At 42.2% G+C, this 15,214-nt stretch overlaps 1 protein-coding gene across 1 annotated transcript in view; it reads left to right on the top strand.

Annotated features, from left to right (window-relative positions):
• Positions 1-1,402: 1,402 nt before the first annotated feature.
• Positions 1,403-15,214, top strand: part of LOC147035691 (extracellular calcium-sensing receptor-like) — a 30,087-nt gene continuing 16,275 nt past the window's right edge. Inside the window, exons 1-3 of the mRNA XM_085869115.1 lie at positions 1,403-1,671; positions 2,307-2,583; positions 2,753-3,026. Of these exons, the coding sequence (XP_085725241.1) occupies positions 1,436-1,671; positions 2,307-2,583; positions 2,753-3,026 (787 nt within the window). The 5' untranslated portion in view covers positions 1,403-1,435. The remainder of the gene's footprint in view (positions 1,672-2,306; positions 2,584-2,752; positions 3,027-15,214) is intronic.

Raw genomic sequence — 15,214 nt, 5'->3', positions numbered from 1 at the left:
CGTGTGTATTATTTGAACTGAAGTGGATAGTTTAACTTTCTATCTGTAACGTAATACCCGCTCCCTCCACGAGTGAATATTATGTCAATACCCCGTCCTTCTAGCAGGGGTCAGTGGTTAATCCACTTGCACTATTCCACATGTGTATGCGAAAATTGCACGTCATTTCCCCATCCTCCCAGATGTTTGTACATTCTGTTCATGACCTGACTCTCGGTTCTCCAAGCACGTAAGTAAAATGTTGATGTGTCTGTTCCATTTTTTACACAAAGTGTTCACATTTAAAAATTGCTGCAATCACATTGTTTCCTCCATCTCACCCCACGAACTTGAAGAAAGATGCTGATCTAATAGATTAAGCAATACATTCGTAGATGTAGTTTAACATAAAGAAATGTTTGGATGTTTGAGGATATCAAAAATCGAGGATATATACAATACAAGTGGCAGTGTTGGAGTGTTTGACACAGAAGGATCTAAGGATCTTGGGGTGGGAGGAATATGTGCGGCGTAAACCCACAGCAAAGTCAGGCAACTATAGTTGAAGCTATCGGCAAAGGAAATATGGTTTATATTGTATTTGGAGGGGCAGAGATTATAAATCAAAGGAGGTCGTTTTTACCACTGTAGAGGTATTAATTGAGGCCTCATCGAGAATACTTTGTTCATTTTTGTTCACCACATCTGAGGAAGGACATCGCTGCCAAAGAAAGCAGATCAACTCGATTGATCCCGGGGCAAGCTAAACAAAGCTGTGAGGAGCAAATTACTTTTACTTTGTATTTTTTACATTTGAAAGACGATTATGAGGGATCTGATGGAAATGTTTAAAATAATAAAAGTTATCAAAGGAATAAGTGCAGAAGAATTTTTCTGCAGAACTGACAGTGATAATATCATGGGGGAACAGTTCGAAAGATGGGATGAAGTTAAGCAGGGGAGTTTCACTCGCAGGGTTGTTAATGCATGGAGTGGTCTGCCTGGAAAATTTATGGCATCAGAGACGGTGGATGGTCTTGAATTAGAATTCGATAGGTAGCTTTAAACGGTGAAGATTGAGAGGTATTTGAGTGTTGGTGGGGTTGCGCAGGCTTGAATGGGCCTATTGGTCTCTTCCTGTATTTAAATTAATTGTGAAGTTCCATTGTTTGAGACTGCCATGTAATTAAAAAAAAAAAAATTCAATGTGTAGTCATGTAAATATTTAATTATTCGTTTTATAATGGATAATGAGCATATTGTTCACCTTAATTGTCTTTAATATTGTGAAGATTTTCCACTTTTGAAATTGCCCATTATACCATTTAGCTATTTGTTATAAATGCAAAACACAGAAGACTTCACAACAAATCAATATAAAGCTGTAAGAAATAAAATGATTGTAAAATCACAGACTAATTAGTATCAGAAACTGCAGAATATATTCAATTGGAACATGAGCTGTGGATCGGTGGATATCGTGTGCACGCTGTGTGTGTTTTTAAAGGTTTTTCTGTACTTGTACCTCGTTCCTGCAAACAGCCGCCGATGCAAACATCAAATCTCCAAGGATGTCGAAGGAGTTGCGGCGGATGGACACATCACACTCGGTGGTCTCTTTCCCATTCACTTTGGAATCGCTGATCAGAAGGAAGAGCTGAGAAAAAACCCGAGCTTTCCCGGGTGTACCAAGTGAGTTAGCCCTCTCCTTTCACATGAGCCTTGACATCGGTGTAAGCTTTACAAAGGAGTTGCAACAAAGATGCACAATTTTGTCAGATTTCTTTATGGTATTGACAGCTTTTGATTTATATTCTACTTAACGATCTGCAGTTGATGTTGTTTGAACTTGTCTTGTTTTAGTGAGCTAAGGCTCATGGAAGAACTCATATATGCATCCCACTCACGACAAATACCTTGATAGACATTAGTGGTGATGGACAAAAACGGAGGATATCTATGACTTGAACTGACATGGAACATCATGAGCCACTGTTTCAGAGGGGAATCTTAGTAGGACAATTACGTGAACAGAGTTGCATGTATATGTGACGTTTTCTTTGTTTACTAATAATATGCTTCCCCCCACAAGCTTTCAAAATAAGAGCTTCAGCTAATGTGGAAGACTGGTTCATTTTGTTTGATGTGCGAGAGTATGGAAGTGTCACAGAGATACAATACATTGAGACAGACTTCGAAATTACACATTTAAGACCTGTGGACAATTTATATTTAATTTTCAGGACTTGAGTATAACTTCTCGGTATTCACTTCTGATTAAAGCAACGAACGAAAAAGATTATTGATTAATTATGTCCATTTATTAGTTTCTCCCCTAAGGGTCTTCAGTGGGCAATGACCATGGTGTGGGCAATCGATGAGATCAACCGAAATGCCTCTCTTGTGAATAATATCACCCTTGGCTATATCCTACATGATTCGTGTTATGGGATTCCAAAAACCGTGCAGTGGTCTTTGCGCTACCTGGAGCAGGAACCTGGAGGTGTTGACGAGCCGTGCTTTTACCAAACTGTTATTGGAACTTATGGATCGACTCTCTCAGTTACAATGGCTCACCTTTTGGGTGTTTATAACATTCCACAGGTGACATATTCCATTACATTTTTCAATGCTGTGCTATAAGCACCATTAAGTGAAAATGATACCAGTAAAAGTGTGGGGTCAAATGGTCTTGTGCTATTTATCCTCAAATTTGGGCATCCAAAGGACTATCTCTGATGTGCACCTGTGTGTCGGTGTACGTTTGTTTCAGGTTAGCTACGCGTCAGTATGCAAGTGCCTGAGTTATAAAGCACAGTTCCCCTCCTTCATGAGAATCATCCCAAGTGACACACACCATGCTCAAGCTCTTGCCCACTTGGTGCAACTCTTTGGTTGGCGATATGTCGGTACAATAGCGGGAGATGATGCTTTTGGCCTTAATGGTGTTGCACAGTTCCTCGAAGAGGCTGAGAGTGTTGGGGTATGTATCTCATTCGAGGAAATCCTGCCAAAGGTCAGCACCTACCATTTGCTTGAAAGACTAGGTAAGGTTGATGGAAATTGCTGCACTTCTGCAAATAAATAAATAAAATACTTATTCAAATTACAAGCCTTTTTTGCATTGACTCAAGTTGCCATAAAGTTCACTCAAGTATATAAAACGTATCCCTTTAGGGGATTCAAAGCTTTACATTTAGCAAAGACAAATGATTGATGCTTTCAAGAAGTTTGAGGTCTCCTAAGTTCTTTCATATAAACATTGCTTCGTGAGTTTGGGCGCAACCAGGTGAAACATTTGTTACCTCCACCACTGGAGGTGGACCCCAGTCTGTTTGTCAGTGAGCAGAATATCTTAAAAAGCTCGGAACATATTTGGTGGACAGTTTCAGTGTGTGTCAAGGACGAACTGATTCAATTTTGTTGAAGATCCAGATACGAGAATTCTTCAAGTGATTCTTCACCACTGAGTGATTGGGCCAAAAACTATATATAGCAGGATATCTCAAAACGTTGTGGACAGATTTGGAAGAAACATGATGTATGTTCAGGTTGGGTGATTGAAAAGAAGAATTCCTGATCCTGATCCGGATCTGGATGATAAAAACCTGCTCGAGAATTGTTTAATTTTCTAAAAGTGATTCATCACCATTGAGAGACAGGGCCAGAAACAATATATGTGTATATATATATATATATATATATATATATATATATATATATATATATATATATATATATATATATATATATATATATATATCATGATATTTCAAACATTTTTGAATGGATTATGACAAAACTTGGTGGATCAGTTGGGTCGGTGACAAGAACAAGCCGATTTGATTTTGGTGTGTGACAAGGACAAATGGTCCCGATGCAGCTCCGGCCTATCAGTGGGATACAAAATGAAAACTGTTTCATCATGTTTCATCATGTGTTGTTTTTTACATTTTACATTTTTTACATTTTTTACATTTTACAAAAACTATTTGATTGTTTCATCGTGTGCACTTTGTTTTTTTAATGCCAAACAATTCCACAAACGGAATTATTTCTCTCAAACACATGTGAAACACACATATTTCTCCTCTTCGTCTGAGAATAGCCCGGAACTCCATTCAGCACTCATGAGCAGATGCGATGGACAGGTTTAAAGCACGAAGGCAAGTCAAGGCAAGCAAGGTGTGTGAACACCTTGAGGGTTCGTTGATTCATTCGTATTATATTGGGTGTTTCAAAAGAAACAGTCATCGAAACTTAACACCTATTATACAAAAAGATATTTGTTTCGGAGAAAAATATTTATTGTCAAATACAACAGACATATAAGAGGTAACAGAAGATTTGATTTTGAAAATTACTGAACAGATTCAGTAGATTTCTAGCAATTGCTGAAAGTGTGATCCGTTCATTTGGATGCGTCACCACATGTTTTGAAACACTCACTGCAGTTCTTCAGCCTGGAGGCCATGGATACTCTCTGTAATGTTAGCCTTCAACTTTTCTATCATATGAAGATTGTTGTCATAGACCGTGTTTTTGAGGTTTCCTCACAGGTAAAAATCTAAAGAGGTTAAAGTTGGGAGAACGAGCTAGCCAGAAACTACGAGAAATTATGCAATCTTCAAAAACTGTACTGACTGTATGCGTGCTTGCATGGGCTGTGTGTCAAGTTGCGCAGTCTTTCGAGAACCATCCATATCGTTTCTCTTCTTCATTTAGTTCGTTTACAAACTACTGGAGAATATTATTAATATACCTTTTGGAAATCACTCTGTCTTTCAAAAATATTGGTCCAATAACACCTTTTGGAAAGGGCACACCATACACCAATTTTTACCCCATGCACACAAAGCGAAAAGCAGGTTTAAGAAATTGGTTCAGTTCTTTCTGTCCTGCTGTCTTCAAACGTCAGTTTATGATTGAGGAACAACGTGATTTCAATTGAATGTTATATTTTGAACACTAATCTGAAAACAAACCTGCATTTTAACAGTAATTTGACTGAATTTGTCCCGATTGTGCATGCACAGAGGAGTGAGATAAAAAAATTACTTTGTCTGTCTGTCTGGCAGTGAAACAAAATTGAAAATCAGTCTAAACAGGAAATTTACTGTTTTAACGACGTCATCGAGGACATTAAAGCAGGCATAAATAACTAATATAACATGTTAAATAATGTAGTGTCAATGATGCTGAATGAATGGCAGTAAACTTCCGGAATTTTTTTTCTATGACCTTTAAATTCTTTCTTTTATTTCAATTTAATTATATGCTTGAACACTGTGGAACACAAATGCCTTTTGACACTTTCAAAACCCTTCCGTTTTTCAGTACTTAGACAAAATATTACGGTATTTTACATCTTCATCTATACAGCTCTGGAAAAAAATAAGAGACCACTCCAAAAATAAATTAAATCAGCATCGCTACATGTATGGCAGCCATTCCATTCCAGTGTCTGTGGAATTCCAACACAGGCACACCTCATTCTACTTCGTGAGTTACTGATTAGGTGATCACCTGAACCGAATTTTATTTAACAAGGAAAAGTATAAAGACCACTGCTGTGGTCATCACTATCCTCTTGCAATAGGACCAGCTGGATGGCAAAAACAGTGCTAGTAGTACCTCAAAAGTAATTGGAATAAAAAAAAACAACTATTGACCATGCAAAAAGAGATGAAAAGAAAAGTTTTGATTGAGGAAAAGAAGGGTTCAATTCTGACTTTACTGGTAGAAGGATACAGTGAGCGCCACGTTGCTTCCATCCTTAAAATTTCAAAGATGGCGGTTCATAAGAACAAGGTCAAGCAGCAGACATTGGGGACAACAAAGCTACAGACGGGCAGAGGGCGAAAACGACTTTCCACTGACCAGGATGACCGCCAACTCATTCGAATGTCACTCAACAACTGTAGGATGACATCAAGTGACCTACAAAAAGAATGGCAAATGGCAGCTGGGGTGAAGTTCACAAGTGAGGACGGTTCAAAACAGGCTCCTAGGGGCAGGGCTGAAGTCGTTTAAAGCTAGAAAAAAGCCCTTCATCAATGAGAAGCAAAGAAGAGCCAGGCTGAGGTTTGCAAAAGATCATAAGGATTGGACTGTAGAGGACTGGAGTAAGGTCATCTTCTCTGATAAGTCCAATTTTCAGCTTTGCCCAACACCTGGTTGTCTAATGGTTAGACAGAGACCTGGAGAGGTCTACAAGCCACAGTGTCTCGCACCCACTGTGAAATTTGGTGGAGGATCGGTGATGATCTGGGGGTACTTCAGCAAGGCTGGAATCGGGCAGATTTGACTTTGTGAAGGACTCATGAATCAAGCCACGTAAAAGGTTGTTCTGGAAGAACACTTGCTTCCTTCTGCTCTGGCAATGTTCCCCAACTCTGAGGATTGGTTTTTCCAGCAGGACAATGCTCCATACCACACAGCCAGGTCAATCAAGGTGTGGATGGAGGACCATCAGATCAAGACCCTGTCATGGCCAGCCCAATCTCCAGATCTGAACTCCATTGAAAACCTCTGGAATGTGATCAAGAGGAAGATGGATGGTCATAAGCCATCAAACAAAGCCGGGCTGCTTGAATTTTTGCACCAGGAGTGGCAGAAAGTCACCCAACAGCAATGTGAAAGACTGGTGGAGAGCATGCCAGGACGCATGAAAGCTGTGATTGAAAATCAGGTTTATTTCACAAAATATTGATTTCTGAACTCTTCCTAAGTTAAAACATTAGTATTGTGTTGTTTAAAAATGAATATGAACTTGTTTTGTTTATATTATTTGAGGACTGAAAACACTGAATCTTTGTTGTTCTTTTGACCAGTTGTCATTTTCTGCAAATAAATGTTATATATGACAATATTTTTATTCGGAATTTGGGAGAAATGTTGGCAGTAGTTTATATAATAAAACAAAAATGTTCATTTTACTCAAACGCATACCTATAAATAGTAAAACCAGAAAAACTGATAATTTTGCAGTGGTCTCTTAATTTTTTCCAGAGCTGTATATTACTAAAACTCTCATCTTGTAAATATGTATATACTAGCTGAAGTACCTGGTAATACCCGGGAAATTTGCCCTATTTTTCTCACACTAGTTAGACTGAGGCATTAGTTGTATAGAGAAAATTAGGAAGGCTTCTTTATTCCTCAGATTTATGGAAGGAAGGCTTTATGCTGCCGTAATCCTCAGAAAGGTAATAGTTGAAGGCGGCCTTGAGCCACTCAATATTTATAGCAGCAGTGGCAACTGTCCTTGATGTCCTGCCAAAACCCGGACCGAGAAAGCTGGAACGTGAGTTTTGTGCTTCTCTCGCCCGTCGGTGTGACACTTTATTTGCAGTTAGGCGATGCTCTTTCTCTGTAGCCGACTCTGCTTGTCTGGCTCGTTCATGAGCAGATATATCAGCAGTAAGACGTCTCTCTCTCTCTCTCTCTCTCTCTCTCTCTCTCTCTCTCTCTCTCTCTCTCTCTCTCTCTCTCTGTCTCTCTGTCTCTCTGTCTCTCTGTCTCTCTGTCTCTCTCTGTCTCTCTGTCTCTCTGTCTCTCTGTCTCTCTGTCTCTCTGTCTCTCTCTCTCTCTCTGTGTCTCTGTCTCTCTCTCTCTCTGTGTCTCTGTCTCTCTCTCTCTCTCTCTCTCTCTCTCTGTCTCTCTCTCTCTCTGTCTCTCTGTCTCTCTGTCTCTCTGTCTCTCTCTCTCTCTCTGTGTCTCTGTCTCTCTCTCTCTCTGTGTCTCTGTCTCTCTCTCTCTCTCTCTCTCCCTCGCTCTCTCACACTCTCTCTCTCTCTCTCTCGCACTCTCTCTTACACACTCTCTCTCTCACACTCTCTCCCTCGCTCTCTCACGCTCTCTCTCACTCACTCACTCTGTCACTCTCTCTCTCCCTCTCTCTCTCTCTCTCTCTCTCTCTCTCTCTCTCTCTCTCTCTCTCACTCTCACTCTCTCACTCTCTCACTCTGTCTGTCTCTCTCTCTCTCTCTCTCTCTCTCTCTCTCTCTCTCTCACTCTCTCACTCTCTCACTCTCTCACTCTCTCACTCTCTCACTCTCTCACTCTCTCACTCTCTCACTCTCTCACTCTCACTCTCACTCTCACTCTCACTCTCACTCTCACTCTCACTCTCACTCCGCTTGCCTGGCTCTTTCATGAGCAGATCTATCAGCAGTTAGCTGTTGCCGTGCGAATGCAGTTCGATAATTCAAATAACAGGAGGAGAATGTGTATGTTTAAAAAGTCAACGAATACGAACATTTTGTATTTCAAAAAATATGATAGGCAACTCGTGTGCCAAATTTAGTGCTTTGCTCACAAAATGCACAATTGTTATGCTATATTTAGCTAAGTTGCCCCACTTTAGCCATTATGGAGTCCTGCAGGCAGTGAGGCAGCTCTCGTACTGATGTCTTATCAGAAAAAGTGGCCCCCCACTAAAACAAACATGAAGATCACTGGTCTAGCCAGACATGTAGAACAATGCCTCATCCATAAAGAAAGTGCATTCTAAAACCTGATCTCCTTTTTCTGCTCTGAAATTTTGGAGCCATTGGCAGTAATTCAACTGTTTTTTTTTCTGTCTGATTGCAAGTGCATCAATAACATGACTAGGAAACAAACCGCATTTTATTTTGTGCAGCTCTGTACGTAGTGGTTTGTGAGACACTTACTTATTGCGACAACCATCTGAGCATTTTTCTTGTGCTTCTTTGCAAACGGTTGCCATTGTCCTGCAATACCACATCTGTCACAACCTTTAGCCGACCCCTTCAAGACTTTTCTGGAGTGTGAATAGTTTACCGAAACGTTTCAAATCAATGTTTTCAAAGAATTTTGATGAGGCAGTCATCCTTCGCCTGAAACAATACTGCACCTCAGTAATGTACTTCCCAGCATAATGAAAAACATGCTGCACCAAAAACACTCCTTCTAATATAAGGATCATTGTTTATGGGTTGCTTTCAGAATTAGAGAGATAATAGAATTATTTGAGAAACAAGGATGTGGGCAGGGTCTGCAAATAGAAAAGTTGACCAGTTGAGATAATGTACAATGCCGTAATATTTTGTCCAAGTACTGCGAAACAGAAGGGTGTTGAAAGTGCCAAAAAGGCAATTTATTTTTTGCAGTTTTCAAGACCACAATTCATCTATACAAATATAAGGGTGTGTGTGTGTGTGTGTGTGTGTGTGTGTGTGTGTGTGTGTGTGTGTGTGTGTGTGTGTGTGTGTGTGTGTGTGTGTGTGTGTGTGTGTGTGTGTGTGTGTGTGTGTGTGTGTGTGTGTGTGTGTGTGTGTGTGTGTGTGAGAGAGGATGTGTGTCTCCTCCATAAATCCAAAACTTAAAACCATATTAAGAAAACTTCAAGGAGGTGCAAGAGTGAAAATTGGGTGTTTGGGTTAATTAAAACACCCCTTTTGAAGATCATTAACGACACTATTTAATTATATCCTTCATCAGGTGATCCTCGGCCACCTCGCTCTCTGGGTCTTAAGGAATTTCCTGGGTAACCTCGCTGGGGTCTAAAACTGCCATTTTTTTTGGCCTGCTCAACCATGCCTTGACTTGGAAAAGGTCGCAACGATTTCTTAATGATAGAGCTTCTTTTTTTTCACGTTCCTCACTCATATCGAATGACTTTTAATCATAGCTACAAATCGTTGAATACATTGCTTCTGTAAGTACTATAGTTTTCAAATCAGGAGCTTGGAGCGATTCCATGCATTACACTGAACAACAAAATTTTTTTACTGGAGATGTGTAAAGTGATTTAGACTAATTTGGGTACGCTGATTTCAAAAATCATAACCGTTTTGCTGTATCACGTCAGGATTTTCAGGAACAGAAATATTCCCATTGCCTAGAAGTCAGGATTTCAATGAAATTTACAAAAATTCATTTATTCATTTATTTCATCATGAATGCTTCAAAATTATAGAAATTACAGAAAAACTCCACTAGAATGTAATTAAAAATGCTTTAGGCATTTGGCTTTGCGTTTGTGCTGCTCTGTGTCAGTTTCACGATGCAGGAACCAGCAGAAATCGCCCATCATGTTCGGGTTGTGCCGCCCTTGGTAACGCGTCTCCATGAGTGAAATCTCTTGGTGGAATCGCTCGCTGTGCTCGTCCGAGACTGCTCCCAAGTTGTCAGGGAAGAAGTTCAGGTGCTGGTGTAGGAAATGGATTTTCAGGGACATCCTGGAGCCAAGTTTCCTGAAGGACTCCAGCAGCTGCTGCACTATTTCTTCATAGTTGTCTGCGCGCTCGTTCCCCAATAAGTTGTCCGTCACAGCTTTGAAGCTCCTCCACGCTGCCAGCTCTTTGGGGTTTAGAGTTGTCGGAAAAGTTTCGTCCTTCATAATCTGTCGGATTTGCGGTCCAACAAAGACACCAGCCTTGATCTTGGCCTCCGACAAGGTGTTGCCAAACTTTTCCTTGAGGTATAAAAACCCACGCCCATTCAGATCCATTGCCCGTACAAAACTTTTCATCAAGCCGAGCTTTATGTGGAGTGGTGGAAGGAAAACCTTGGCTGGGTCGACAAGGGCGACATGCTTCACGTTGTGTCGACCAGGTACATGCTCTTTTCGCTCTTCCCAATCTTTCTTCGTCCAGTGATTCTTGTCGTCTCTGCTATCCCAGAGACAAAGGAAGCACATGTATTTCGTGTAGCCTGACTGCAGCCCTAACAACAGCGCCACCACTTTCAAGTCTCCGCAGATGTGCCAGTTGAAGTCATTGTACTTGATGGAATCAAGCAGCTGCCGCATAGTCTCATAGGTCTCTGTCATGCCGAACGCGTGAGCCAGTGCGACTGATGGTTTCTCGTTGCCATTGTGGAGCAAAACAGCCTTCAAGCTGTTCTTCCCCGAGTCGATGAAGAGGCGCCAGTCTGCAGGATCGTGATCACACCCAAGTTCTTTCAACAGACCGTTGATGTCACTGCAGAATGTCATCGTGTTTTCCATCTCAAAGAACTCAGCCATGTCTCTGTGACGTGCTCTGAACAAGGATATCTTGGTGTTAGGTTCAAGTAGATTCCACTGCTGCAGCCTTGATCCAAGCAGCTCTGCCTTCGCCTTTGACAGCGAGAGATCTCTTACAAGATCATTTAAGTCTCCCTGGTTCAGAAGGTGTGATTCTTGAGTGTCGGGTTCAAAAGGTTCATCATCACCATCCTCTTCACCACTGCTTACAGCTATGTTCTGATCAGCTGGAGGTGTTGGAACGGGGTTCTCGTCATCATGAGGCACAGGTTTACGAGCAGAGACGCAGTCAGCGTACTTGATGTGACCTTTATTCTTCTTGTTGAAGCCGGCGATGCTTGTGCAGCAGAAATAACAATCATCATGATGATTCTGCGGCTCACGCCATATCATGGGCACCGCAAATGGCATGCTCGCGCGCTTGCCCACCAACCACTGAGTCAAGGTTGTGTGACAGCTTGTGCAGCAGATGTGTGGTGCCCAGCTCTGTTCTTGGTCCCCACCTTACACCCGAAGTAGTGAAAGTAGGCGGCCTTCATTTTCACTGCTGTAGATATACTTCGCTGTTGATCTTTTTTGGTATACCGACCACAGACATAACAGAAGTTGTCAGGATGATTGGTACAGGAACGCCTACTCATCTTTATCTGAAAGAAAGAAATATAACACAAGTTAACAACAATTGTACGAAATAGACATGTTAAAGACATATGTAAATTTCATTGAAATCCTGACTTCTAGGCAATGGGAATATTTCTGTTCCTGAAAATCCTGACGTGATACAGCAAAACGGTTATGATTTTTGAAATCAGCGTACCCAAATTAGTCTTAATCACTTTACACATCTCCAGTAAAAAAAATTTTTGAAATTTGTTGTTCAGTGTTATATGACACGATTTTCCAAGATCCACTCTCATGGACTAATTTAAAGTATATCATCGACATATTATTTCAGTTTTGAGGATCGGATATCATCTGGACTAAATAAGTGTCAACATCTGTTGTAAAATCTGATCATTTAAAGAAATAACGAATCTCATAACAGCCGATATACCTATTTACTTAAAGCAAACAATGCTATGTTCCCTCTTCCACACATACACAACAAAAAGTGATATTTCCAAAGCATTAAACTTATCTTTTTCTCCTATTTGGAGAATTCTATTGAGTGAAAAAAATATTTAGGAACGAAACAAAATTAAACAGCTTCATTGACATACATGATTTAACTAATTCACTACTCGACCTCGTGCCCTGTCCCCCAGAGGGACTTTGTATCCGGAGCATATACTCGATCTACTCTGTCTATATTTTCAGATGTTACGCAATATGATTTACAGGAATCAAAGCAAATCTGGTAAAAAAAAAATATTTAATTGGCATTTTAACATGAAGTTATAATGCTTGCGGGGACCACAAACCGAATGAAGCGTGCACAGATGAGCAGTCAAAATGGCACATTTTCTGCAATGTTTATTTCATGGGTGATTGAACTTTGCGATGTCTCCAAGGTTGTTTTGCATTCATCTGCAACTCTTTTGTGGAAGGTCATTTTCTTTCATTAATTTTTTTTCTATAAATGCTGCTTGCGCGGTGAAGAAAGGCTTTAAAATTAAAGGGATCCTTTATGGTATGCAGTGACAGCCTGGCCAACTGTTCCTTATCAACCATCGAATTGGAGTACTTGCTCGATTGCTTAAGCCACATGCTGAGTGCCCATTGTTGACAGCGGTAACACGCTATGTCGTTCTGAACGAATCGTTCACTCTCTGCAGACGCTTTTGCTGTGCCATATCATACAGATCGAGGGGTTTGTGCTCCGTCATCCTGAGCGAGTGGTTCGTGCTCCATCACACTGCTTATGCTCCGTCACCCTGAGCAAGTGGTTCGTGCTCCGTCACCCTGAGCGAGTGGTCGTGCTCCTTCACCCTGAGCGAGTGGTTCATGCTCTGTCACCCTGAGTGAGTGGTCCGTGCTCTATCACCCTGAGTGAGTGGTTCATGCTCCGTCACACTGAGCGAGTGGTTCGTACTCCGTCACCCTGAGCAAGTGGTTCGGGCTCCTTCACCCCGAGCGAGTGGTTCATGCTCCATCACCCTGGGCGAGTGGTTTGTGCTCTATCACCCTGAGCGAGTGGTTCATGCTCCGTCACCCTGAGTGAGTGGTGCATGCTCCATCACCCTGAGTGGTTCATGCTCAATTACCATGAGCAAGTGGTTCGTGGTCCGTCACACTGTGTGAGTGGTTCGTGCTCCATCACCCGAGTGAGTGATTCATGCTCCATCACCCTGAGCGAGTGGTTCATGCTCTGTCACCCTGGAGTGAGTGGTTCATTGCCCATCACCGTGAGCGAATGGTTCGTGCTCTGTCACCCTGAGTTAGTGGTTCATGCTCCGTTACCATGAGTGAGTGGTTCGTGCTCCATCACACTGCGTGAGTGGTTTCTTCTCCGTCACCCTGTGTGAGTGGTTTGTGCTCTGTCAACCTGAGTGAGTGGTTTGTGCTCCATCACCCTGAGCGAGTGGTTCGTGCTCCATCACATGCGTGAGTGGTTTGTGCTCCATCACCCTGCATGAGTTGTTCGTGCTCTGTCAACCTGAGCGAGTGGTTTGTGCTCCGTCAACCTGAGCGAGTTTTGGTGAAATAACACCCCATTTCCAAGCCGTTTGCCATGTAAACTTGTTTTCTAAATTACCGAGCCAAAATTTTTTTTTCCACCCATCAAACACAGCTTTTTAAAAAGAATAATGTTTGTGAACATATCCCTGAAACATCGATATAAATGCAACATTGTTTTTTGGTGAAAGGTACTTAAGGTTTCTGGGTTGTACAGCAAATATTGCAGTTGGTAATCACACTGATTCCAACCTGCCAATTCCTGAAAAATTGCCAATATCGGTCGTGCATGCATGTGTGCGTCCGTGTCTCTCTGTCTGTCTCTGTCTGTCTGTCTGTCTGTCTGCCTGTCTCTCTGTCTGTCTGTCTGTCTCCCTCTCACTCTCTCTCTCTCCCCCCTCTCCAAATACAGTGCAGTACTCTCTCTCTCTCTCTCTCTCTCTCTCTCTATCTCTCTCTCTCTCTCTCTCTCTCTCTCTCTCTCTCTCTCTCTCTCTCTCTCTCTCTCTCTCTCTCTCTCTCTCTCTCTCTCTCTCTCTCTCTCTCTCTCTCTCTCTCTCTCTCTCTCTCTCTCGTCTCTCTCTCTGCGTCTCTCTCTCTCGCGTCTCTCTCTCTGCGTCTCTCTCTCTGCGTCTCTCTCTCTGCGTCTCTCTCTCTGCGTCTCTCTCTCTGCGTCTCTCTCTCTGCGTCTCTCTCTCTCTGCGTCTCTCTCTCTGCGTCTCTCTCTCTGCGTCTCTCTCTCTGCTCTCTCTGCGTCTCTCTCTCTGCGTCTCTCTCTCTCGTCTCTCTCTCTCTCTCTCTCTCTCTCTCTCTCTCTCTCTCTCTCTCTCTCTCTCTCTCTCTCTCTCTCTCTCTCTCTCTCTCTCTCTCTCTCTCTCTCTCTCTCTCTCTCTCTCTCTCTCTCTCTCTCTCTCTCTCTGCGTCTCTCTCTCTCGTCTCTCTCTCTCTCTCTCTCTCTCTCTCTGCGTCTCTCTCTCTCTCGTCTCTCTCTCTCTCTCTCTCTCTCTCTCTCTCTCTCTCTCTCTCTCTCTCTCTCTCTCTCTCTCTCTCTCTCTCTCTCTCTCTCTCTCTCTCTCTCTCTCTCTCTCTCTCTCTCTCTCTCTCTCTCTCTCTCTCTCTCTCTCTCTCTCTCTCTCTCTCTCTCTCTCTCTCTCTCTCTCTCTCTCTCTCTCTCTCTCTCTCTCTCTCTCTGCCTCTGAACATATCCAGATGGTGGTTATGTCTGGACAGTGTTTGTCTCCGGATGTGTCCGAGTGGTGTTAGTCTCCAGACGCGTCCATGCGATGTTTTTCTCCGGCCAGCTTGGCTCCTGACGCATCCGGGTGGTGTTTGTCTCTGGACGCATCTGGGTGGTATTTATATCTGGATGGGAGTTTGTCTCTGGATTGCAGTTTATGTCCAGGCTGCGTTTCTAATATGATCAGTAAAAAATGGATTTCAGACATGATTTTGTTTCCATCTTCACTGTTATTCTTTGCAGAATCATTTTGATGAGATGGTATGAATCGTAATTAATGCTCCACTGCACGTCTGCCTTCCCTTCCTCACATCTCACACTGTCTTCTCTTCCCCCACCCTTCCTTGCTCCCCTCCCTCCTCTCTCATTTCCCCTCCACTTATTCTCTC

This window comes from Eptatretus burgeri, chromosome 1, assembly GCF_056783735.1.
Source record: "Eptatretus burgeri isolate ZD-2024b chromosome 1, Ebu_testis_v1, whole genome shotgun sequence".
Lineage (NCBI taxonomy): Eukaryota > Metazoa > Chordata > Myxini > Myxiniformes > Myxinidae > Eptatretus > Eptatretus burgeri.
This window is presented reverse-complemented; position numbering and strand designations above follow the sequence as displayed.